The sequence below is a fragment of the Panthera uncia genome, assembly GCF_023721935.1.
Source record: "Panthera uncia isolate 11264 chromosome B2 unlocalized genomic scaffold, Puncia_PCG_1.0 HiC_scaffold_24, whole genome shotgun sequence".
NCBI classification, from domain to species: Eukaryota; Metazoa; Chordata; class Mammalia; order Carnivora; family Felidae; genus Panthera; species Panthera uncia.
This window is the reverse complement of record NW_026057580.1, coordinates 9,211,267-9,221,710: the sequence shown is the minus strand read 5'-3', so window position 1 is coordinate 9,221,710 and position 10,444 is coordinate 9,211,267. Positions and strand designations below refer to the sequence as shown.

The following is a 10,444-nucleotide window of genomic DNA, read 5'->3' as shown; positions in this document are numbered from 1 at the left end:
TAATTAAAACAATATGATACTGACATAGGAACTGACAAACCAGTGGACCAAATAATTCAGAGACAAATCCATGAACATAGGGAAACTTGGAATAAAATCCCCGGGAATAAATAGAATGTTTAGTAAATGATATTAAGAAGATCAATTTACTCTTTGGAGGAAAAGAAAGTTGTATCCTTATTCACATCATATAGAAAAATTCCAGATCAGTAAAGATATAAATGTTAAAGGAAAACAATAACACTAATAGAAGAAAGCATAGTGAAATTCATACATGGCCAGATAAATATAAGGCAAGTTTTTCTACCCAAAATTACTCATCAGGTAAAAGGGAATTACTTTATACACAAGTCCTTAGGTTCTTTTGTTTTCAAATTATGGCCACTCTTTCAAAGCTGTTTGGAGAAGATACATTATCCCAAAATGAGGTTAATAAATACAAGGGCCTCCATACTGTTTTCAATAGTGGCTACACCAATTTACTGTCCTGCCAGCAGTGCACCACCAGTGTGGAGGTTGCTCAAAAAGTTAAAAATAGAACTACCATTTGATCCACCAACTCCACTTTTGAGTATTTATCCAAAGAAAATGAAAACACTAACTCAAAAAGATATATGCACCCCATGTTGATTCAGCATTGTTTACAATAGCCAAGGCATGGAAACAACCCAAGTGTCCATTAATGGCTGGATGGGTAAAGAAATTGTGGTTGGGGTGTGTGTGTGTGTGTGTGTGTGTGTGTGTACAATGAAATGTTAATATTATTCAGCTATTAAAAAAAAAAGGAAACCTTTCCATTTGTGGCAACATGAATAGATCCCAAGGGCATTATGCAAAGTGAAATAAGTCAGACAGAGAAAGAAAGATAACATATAATCTCTCTTATATGTGGAATCTAAAAAAGTAAAACATAAAAATAAAAAAAAGTATTCATAGACACAGAGAACAGATTGGTGGTTGAGAGATTGGAGGAAGAAATTAATGAAATGTTTTTGATGTCTATTTTAGTTTAAATAGATCATTTTTTAAAATAAACAAAAGAATTTGGAAGTCATTCACATAATCAAAAAATACATTAAAAATAAATTTAAAATTGTTTTATAAAATGTTAATGATGGCTGCAGCAACTTTCTACTCAACACGTCTCTGGAGGTAAGGGAAACAAAAGCAAAAATGAACTATTGGGACCTCATCAAAATAAAAAGCTTCTGCACAGTGAAGGAAACAATCAGCAAAACTAAAAGGCAACCGACAGAATGGGAGAAGATATTTGCAAATGATACATTAGATAAAGGGTTAGTATCCAAAATGTATAAAGAACTTATCAAACTCAACACCCAAAAAACAAATAATCTAGTGAAGAAATTGCAAAAGACATGAATAAACACTTCTCCAAAGAAGACATCCAGATGGCCAACCGACACATGAAAAAATGCTCAACATCACTCATCAAGGAAATACAAATCAAAACCACACTGAGATACCACCTCACACCTGTCAGAAACATTAACAACTCAGGCAACAACAGATGTTGGCGAGGATGCAGAAAGAGAGGATCACTTTTGCACTGCTGGCGGGAATGCAAACTGGTGTAGCCACTCTGGAAAACAGTACAAAGGTCCCTAAAAAATTAAAAATAGAACTACCCTATGACCCAGCAATTGCACTACTAGGTATTTATCCAAGGGATACAGGTGTGCTGTTTTGAAGGGGCACATGCACCCCAAAGGTTATAGCAGCACTATCAACAATAGCCAAAGTATGGAAAGAGCCCAAATTTCCATCCACAGATGAATGGATAAAGACGATGTGGTATGTATATACAATGGAGTATTACTCGGCAATCAAAAAGAATGAAATCTTGCCATTTGCAACTACAAGGATGGACTTAGCATCCTACAAGGATGCTAAGTGAAATTAGTCAGTCAGAGGGGCGCCTGGGTGGCTCAGTCGGTGAAGCGTCCGATTTCGGCTCAGGTCATGATCTCGCGGTCCATGATTTCGAGCCCGACTGTGCTGACAGCTCAGAGCTTGGAGTCTGTTTCGGATTCTGTGTCTCCCCCTCTCTCTCTGACCCTCCCCCATGCATGCCCTGTCTCTCTCTGTCTCAAAAATAAAAAAATAAATAAACGTTAAAAAAATAATTAAAAAAAAAAGAAATTAGTCAGAGAAAAAAAAATATCATATGACTTCACTCATATGAGGACTTTAAGAGACAAAACAGATGAACATAAGGGAAGGGAAGCAAAAATAATATAAAAACAGGGAGGGGGACAAAACAGAAGAGACTCTTAAATGTGGAAAACAAACAAAGGGTTACTGGAGGGGTTGTGGGAGGGGGGATGGGCTAAATGGGTAAGGGGCATTAAGGAATCTACTCCTGAAGTCATTGTTGCACTATGTGCTAACCAACTTGGATGTAAATTTAAATAAATAAATAAATAAATAAATAAATAAATAAATAAAATGTGAATGGAAACAGTTAATATCCCTACATTAATATATCATGTTATAAAACATGTTATTTTAATTTTGTGAGTTAGTAACTAAATAAAGGTAGCTAGCAGACATTTGACTATTTCCCTATAACTTTTATATCCCTCAAACTTTATATATTGAAATTGGTCAAAAAACTTCTAAAATATTCCAATCAAGAAAACTGAGTATCATTTTATCACTTTACATTCCAGTGAAAATTGTGACTTTACTGCCTTGGGGTTGGAAAGAATTTCTTAAGATCACAAAACACAAACCATGAGGGTTCTGACTGTCAAAATTAAATAATTCTATTCAGGGAAAGAATATATACGAATTTAACTGAAGAGCAGCAAACTAGAAGGCATTGCAATATTTATACTGACGTAAAATTATTACATAGACTATATAAGAAATCCCCACAAATTCACAAGAAGACAATGCAATTTTAAAAATAGACAAAAGATATGAATCAGCAATTCACAGAGAGAAACCTATGAAAAGATGACCAACTTCAGTAGTAACACGAGAAAGGCAAATTAAAAGGAAATACCACTTTACATCCACCCTATTGCCAACATTTGAAAGTCTCGTAATTTCAAGTGCTGGTGATGATAAAGGAAAATGAGAACCACCTTGCTACATTGATGGAAGGATAAACTGTTTATAATCCCTGAATTATATAAATTACAAACTAGTTGGGTGAAAAAAATTAACGTATGAAACAAGGCAGCGTATCCTTGAAAGCAAAGTCTGTGGTGAAGTGTGTTAAGTTTTAGAGAAGCTCAGTGAAGATCAATTAAGGGTGGAGGAGGGTTGCCAGGCTGACACAGTGGGAAGAGCATGTGACTGAGACGGAAGCCTGATCCCGGGATCTCGAGTTCAAGACCCACGCTGGGTGTGGAGATTAGTAAATAAACTTTAAAACAAAACAAAACAAAAAAAAGCCTGCAGGATTAGGGATAGGTTCACAGAAGGAGTGAACATGGATTGGATCCATAGCGTTGGTTAAAATAGGAACAAGGGAAGCAGAATGAAGAAGGTATTCCGGTGAGAGGAAAAGCCTGGACAAGTGCCCTGAGGTGACACGATACTGTCAAGAAAGAGCCATGAAACTGGACAGGATTACTGCTGGGAAGGGGACACCTGAGAGGCTCTTCAATGCTTCTCGAGGATTGCAAGTGACAGTATCATAAAATGTTTGATCAGACAGCATCTAACACGAGCCCATCACTTCACAGATGAGGAACTTGAGGTCCGGAGAGGGGAGGTGACTTGTCTAAGGTCACACAGCATAATGAAAGCAGTTTGAAGACTTGACTGGCAAGAAACTTCTGGATAGTTGGAAAGTAGAAACCAGGAAGAACTTCAAAGTAATAAGAGAGAGATGTAGAATGGTAAAGAGAAAAGAAAAAGAAAAAGGGAAATATCTCAAAGGGAGAAAATACAATACTTGGTTGTCAGTTCCAGAAAAAAGAAAGAAGTCAATGATGCTGCAGAGTTCCCCTGTGGAAATCCTTGCTCAATTATTGAGTAACTTTTCCACGTGCTAAACACTGCATTCTACAGATATTAACTTCACAACACAGTTAAGGTGGACACCATTGTTTTCATTACCCTTTTACAGAAAATAATATCAAGGCACAGAAAGGTTAAGTAATCTGCCCAAGGGCCCACAGCTAAAATTTTGACAGTCACAAATGAATCCCCAGCAGTCTGATTCCTGAGAGCATACTCTTGAGCAGAAAGCATGCTGCTGTTAGAAATGAGATGGTTTAGGGGCACCTTGGTGGCTCAGTCGGTTAAGCGGCTGACTTCGGCTCAGGTCATGATCTTGTGGTCCATGAGTTCGAGCCCCACATCGGGCTCTGTGCTGACAGCTCAGAGCCTGGAGCCTGTTTCAGATTCTGTGTCTCCCTCTCTCTGACCCTCCCCCGTTCATGCTCTGTCTCTCTCTGTCTCAAAAATAAATAAACGTTAAAAAAAAAAAGAAATGAGATGGTTTAGGGGCACCTGGGTGGCTCAGTTGGTTGAGCATCTGACTCCGGCTCAGGTCACAATCTCATGGTTCATGGGTTTGAGCCCCACGTAGGTCTCTGTGCTGGGAGCTTGGAGCCTGCTTCAGATTCTGTGTCTCCCTCTCTCTCTCTGCCTCTCCTCTGCTCACTCTGTTTCTGTCTCTCACTCTCTCTCTCTCTCTCTCTCTCTCTCTCAAAAATAAAATAAACATTTTTTAAAAATTTTTAAAGAAGTGAGATGGTTTAGGGACGCCTGGGTGGCTCAGTCAGTTAAGCGTCCAACTCTTGATTTCAGCTCAGGTCATGATCTCACGGTTTGTGAGTTCGAGCCCCTTGTCAAGCTCTGCGCTGACAGCACTGAGCCTGCTTGAGATTCTCTCTCTCTCCCTCTCTCCCTGCCCCTCCCCTACTCATACACACACTCTCTCAAAATAAATAAATAAACTTTTGTTAAAAAAAAGGAAAAAAGAAAAGAAAGAAATGAGATGATTTAGAGGAGGAGCCAACTCCTGGGAATTGGATATTTTCCCCTAGATTAGATGCTGGTACAATGTGAAGAAGAGACTCTCTCACCAATACCAAAGTAATTTCACTCTTGACTTTCATGCCACCCCCTCCTCCAAAGCAACTCCCAGACCCTAAGGAAAGCAAGATGCAAAGTCTTATGACAGTAAGAAAGCATATGCAAAGGAATTTACCACCAGTAGTCACATGTCCCTCGCCCCCACTACCTGCTCAGGGCAGCACTACCACAGTTCTCCTTGGATGATCCACTCAGGCCAAAGAACAATCGTTGGAGGGACACATGAGTTGCGGGCCCTTCCAAGCTAGCTGTTCATACTTCACTTCAGGAGCCTGAATATACTGTTTTCACAGAACTGACACAACTGAATTAGAATAGCATTTAAAAACTGATTTTTCCCACTCCTGAGCTCCTGTTTTCCCAGCTATGGTGAAGGGTTGAAGGGAGTTACATATTTCTCAAGACAGCCAATACTAGCCATAAGCATTTTCATAAATAGTAAAATGAAAAAGAAAAAAATCCGCAATCAGCTTTCTCCACTATTTTGTGAGCAGATTATCAGAAAGTAGCTCTGCCTTCATTTGTCACATATTTCGCACAAACTGATAGGAGTAAAAGCCATCGTACGGTGCTGAGACCAGGGAACAGGAGTTGGCTGAGGAGTTAGGGGTTTTCCCATTCCCCTCCCTAATGAGGGCAAGCTGTGTTTACATTAAGGCATGTTGAATTTGAAATGACAACCCACTCAGTATTAAGAAATAAGATTTATTGCCCTGAAGTGGGAAGGAATGTGGCCGTGACAGCAAAGCCACTCTGGGTTCCCCTGGGTGCAAGCCCCGGGACAGCAGATCTTCCAGCTGAGAAACCTGTACATGCCCACATGTCCCTCAGGGGCATCCCAGGGACTTCTGCTCTGAGGAGGAGAGATCCTGTGCAGGATGTGGGAAGCCTGAGCTTCCCCCGCATGCATGGTTGACACTGTTGGCACCAGACTCTGGTCAGGAAGAATCAATCTGAGGAGAGAGAAAGATGGAGGAAAGCCATCAGGGGAACCCCCCCTTTCCCAAAAGCCCCTCCCTGCCTGCCACATATCCCACAGAAGTTGACCTCTCTTTGGCCCCAAGTCATCTCCAAGCACCCCTCCTACAAATCCCCATATCACCCCTCTCCCACTCAGTCATGCCTGTGACTTGTAACTGTGTGTGTGTGTGTGTGTGTGTGTGTGTGTGTGTGTGTAACCGGGACCCCATGTCCGTGGTGCCCGATACAGGCCTCCCCACCCAACCACAAGATGACTCTGGCATGTCCCCACAAGAGCACTGTATGCGGCTCCCATGGCTCTCCCACCCACTCCAGATGCCCCGACGTACCACCTGAGCAAGGCTTTCGGAAGTAGATGATGAGGACTAAGCCAACAATGATGCCCAGCACACCCAGGCCAAAGGCCACACCACACAGCACATTCTCCAGAAGATCAGAGGGCAGCGCATTATGGGGCACTAGGGGAAAAGGGGAGTGTGTCAGCCTGGAGACTTGATTGGTGAGGCCCCCACCCGGGGGAATTACTTGGGCGTCTGGGGTGAAAAAGGAGGAACCGAGGCATGAAAAGTTGAGGTTGCTCAGAGTGAGAATGGATTTAAACAAGATCCAAGTGGAGAAAGAAGGCCCTCCCATGGGTCCATCATTTTTTGCCCCCAAAAGGAACCAGGCTTCCAGGAGGAAGTTTCTCACCCCAAAAGGCAATTGCGGTGTAGCTGTCAATCTCATGAGTTACCATGCAGGAGTAAAGGTCAGAGGGTACTGGTGTGAAGTTTAAGTAAGAAAAGGCCTGGAAGCTGAGTCCATCCACAGCTGACACAAAAGTGGGCCTGACTCCTTCCACAGGGTCCAAATGATGCTGCCAGTTCACCGTCAACGTGGGTGGGAAGAGATTACTGACAAAACAGACCAGCGTGTTGGGCTTTCCAAACTCCAGGGGCTTCAGCGTGAACACCTCAACAACAGGTAACCCTGGTGGGAGGATTGAGGTGTGAGGGAAGGAAGTAACTAGTTTAGATGGTACCCCTGAGTTTGGAAGGGAAGTGGCATACAGAGGGGAGGGCAGAGACAGAGTAGGGGACGGGCTTTGGGGGGAAAGGTGAGGGAGGAGATGGGGCTCTGAAGGAGGTCTTCTTCCAGGTAAGACCCAGACCTGAACTTAGAGGCAGAGCCAGACCCAGACCACCCTGGGACCCTCCACCCTGATTTCCTGTGGCACTTCCTGTCTAGACCTCACACAGGCATCTAATCACATGCTGTCTTCTTGTTGAAACACAGGCACATCATCAGATACTTTCTTTCTTCCCTTCCATCCTACTGAGCATAGCAATACAAGCTCTAATATTCAGTAGGCATCAATTGGTCCCTCTTGCATTCATCAAGTTCAATAGTTTTGACCCCCTACTATGTCCTAGGCACATGCCTTTGCCCCAAAACAAAAACAGAGTACAGACTATAGTTGGTAAGGGGAGATCCAGAAGGCATTGGATAGGCAAACTGGTGTGAAAGGGAATAATTCACTGTACATGTTGAGGAGGTTAAGAATGCAGCCCCTACCCCCGCCCCCAGAGACACCCCTGACCTCTAGACACAGGGATTTTCCCTTCAAGTTTTGGCCCTATTTCCCGGATCATAGCCTGGCAGAATGCTTTGTCAAATAAAATGGCAGAAGTATCTCCAAGCTTCTGAGCCCAGTCAGCAAATTCAGGTAGGCGAGGCACTCGGGTATTCTGGGAAAAGTCGAAGGAGAAAAGCTGGTCTCCATCATAAGTTTCAGAGAGTCCAATGTTGGGACTCCAGTCCTGGCAGTACATCGTATGCAGGAACGTGTGGTTTTGCAGTTCATCCTGCCACACTGGGGTAGGAGCTGCAAAGGAGACAGAGAAAGTCAGGGAGGTGAGAGTCTCCTCCTCCTCTTTAGCTTAGAAAACAGCAAGGCATGCCTTAGGTGGAGGAGGTAGGGTTGGGGTATAACCCCTTCTTGTGTCTCTTATTAAGGCTCTCCCTCCCAATGGGGGTAAAGAAGAAATTACAGGACCTCTCCAAATCTTCCCTTGCCCATAAAAATGACAACTGTCTAAAGTTGTAAAAAATAAAATAGGTGTATTTTCTAAAGTGACAGATTCATTTGGGGCACCTGGGGGCTCAGTTGGTTAAGCCTCCAACTTCAGCTCAGGTCATGATCTCATGGTTTGTGGGTTTGAACCCCATGTTGGGCTCTGTGCTGACAGCTCAGAGCCTGCTTCCGATGCTGTGTCTCCCTCTCTCTCTGCCCTCCCCCACTCACACTCTCTATTAAAAATAAATAAGCATTTAAAAAATTTTTTTTGATTAAATGACAGATTCAGAGTCACAGTGTTAGTTATGTGTTTGTGTACTGCACAGAGGCATCTGGCCAAGGAAGTAATTGGAAGCTGAAATCTAGCCTGCACTCTGGTCACCAAGCCATGCATCCTGGCACAGGCATGCATCCTCCCAAAAAAGATACCTTCGTCTAATTCACAGAAGGCCATCAATATTTACTTGTAAAGGGCCTGGGTGGGTTCTCTAGTCTTCGAGGGGAGGGTAAAGGAATGGTCATGGCCTCCCCAAGCGACAGATGACACTGCCCCATCCTACCCCCAGACAACATGGTAAACCGAAAAACCAATCTCCAGACTTCTCTTCAGCCACTTCATCAGCACAAAACCTCTCTGAAAACATCCTCACCCCTCCCTCAACCCTCCAGCCCCTGCAGTGTGACAGAACTGGAGGACTGGAGAGCTGCAAAAAATAATCCCTGTTCTTGGAGGCCCCCGGCTAGAATTCCTAGACACACACACACACACACACTAGCAGGAAACTTTCTACCCAGTACCTAATACCTAGAATAAAAGACATTTAGAGTAAGAGGGATCTTCCAGATTATTCTTCCATTCTGTCCCATCCTTTACAGAGAAGGAAACTAAGGATGAATAAAGTTAAGAAAATTTCAAGAATCACAGTGTGAGTTGATGACAGAATGCAGAGTAGAGGCCTAAATAGAACAGTGAATAATCAAATCCCAGCTCGGCCACTTTCCAAGTGTGTGAATTTGAACAAGTTACTTAAACTCTCTGAGTCTCATTTTTTTTTCATCTGTAAAATGGATATTGTAAGCTCTGCTTCAAGAGATTGTCTTAAGTGGAAATATATAAAGCACCTGACATTGTTTGCCATCCGTCCATCCACAGTTGATGTCTTTCCCAACTCTGTGATCATTTCCATTACTCCATAATGCTTCCCACCACTTACAAAGCACAGGGCTTCAAATGCAAAGAAGACTTCAAATGCTCTGGGTGGCTCCCTAAGCTCTAACCCGTCAGGACTGAAGTAAATGAGAGGTACTGTCATACCTTCAGGGGCGGTCCAGGAGTGGGGCAGCAGCCACAGGAGGTGTAAAAACCTTAGCAGTGCAGCTCCCTGCCTCTGCTCATGATCCATATCTTCACACCACACAGTGTGCTACGAGCTACCAACCAGCTGACCCAGGTCCCAGACTCCTTCCCCAGATCATGTTCCGCCAGCTACTTCCACAGTTGCCCTTGTCATTTGGCCAAACCAATCACAGAAGCGTAGGGTTTAACATCATCAGTTGCTGGGGAGAGACGTGGTTCCAGCAACCTCCTGAAGACTTGGTGTTTTCACCAGGGCAGAGTGGGGTGTGTAACTGGACTGGGAGGACAATGGAGGAATGTCTGCCTCCTGCTGGGGATCCCTCTTTAGCATCAAGCTATCAGCCTCAGCCAAGAAACCTAAGCAATGGGCTCTTCAGAGCAGCACCACCTCCTGGCAGAATGCTGTGGTGGAGAAGCTCCTCTTCTCTCAAGCAAACCCCCAGGGCTCTTCAGACCCCACCTCCTCCTCCCTCCAGCCTTCCCTCCTTTTTCTCAAAGAGGTATTCTTCGGGCATTAGCTCCAATTCATTCTGCAGAAATACATGGAGAGGTGCCTGGGTGGCTCAGTCAGTTGAGCATTTGGCTCTTGATTTCAGCTCGGGTCACGAGCTCATGGTGGTGAGATCTAGTCCCCTGTAGCGCTCAGCACTGAGCATGGAGCCTGCTTGGGATTCTCATTCTCCCTGTCTCTCTGCCCCTCCCTCACCAGTGTCTCTCCACCCCCACACACACCACACAAATAAATAAACATTTTTTAAAAAGAGAAATACATGAAAAATTTAATAAATGCTGGTATTAGGCCCAGTGCTAAAAATACAAAGATAAATAAAGGGTATTTCTGCCTTCAAAGAGCTTAAAGTTTAGTGGTGGGATCAAGAATGGGCCAAGCGTTTTGAAAGTAGTAACTTTTTGAGGATGGAGGAATAGGTGGAACATAATCAAGACCTTCTAAGAATCTTAAAGGAAAGACAATT

At 43.5% G+C, this 10,444-nt stretch overlaps 1 protein-coding gene across 2 annotated transcripts; it reads right to left on the bottom strand.

Annotated features, from left to right (window-relative positions):
- Positions 1–5,765: 5,765 nt before the first annotated feature.
- On the bottom strand, positions 5,766–9,598 carry LOC125938386 (HLA class II histocompatibility antigen, DM alpha chain). Of its 2 annotated transcripts, none has more exons than XM_049653482.1 (5): positions 9,429–9,598; positions 7,637–7,921; positions 6,748–7,026; positions 6,390–6,515; positions 5,766–6,029 (listed from the first exon to the last, which is right to left on the bottom strand). In XM_049653482.1, the coding sequence occupies exons 1-5, from the start codon at positions 9,514–9,516 to the stop codon at positions 6,025–6,027; spliced, it is 783 nt and encodes a 260-aa protein (XP_049509439.1). In that variant the 5' UTR covers positions 9,517–9,598; the 3' UTR covers positions 5,766–6,024. The 2 variants fall into 2 exon arrangements, with proteins under 2 accessions (XP_049509439.1, XP_049509438.1); XM_049653481.1 differs by having other exon boundaries at positions 6,387–6,515; positions 9,429–9,596.
- Between the last annotated feature and the right edge of the window lie 846 nt (positions 9,599–10,444).

Coding starts and splice junctions, on each gene's coding strand:
- LOC125938386 (XM_049653481.1), bottom strand. CDS start 9,516: ATGGATCATGAGCAGAGGCAGGGAGCTGCACTGCTAAGGTTTTTACAC. Junction 7,922..9,428: donor CTCCTGGACCGCCCCTGAAG/GTATGACAGTAC, acceptor TCTCCTTTGCAG/CTCCTACCCCAGTGTGGCAG. Junction 7,027..7,636: donor GAAAATCCCTGTGTCTAGAG/GTCAGGGGTGTC, acceptor TCCTCCCACCAG/GGTTACCTGTTGTTGAGGTG.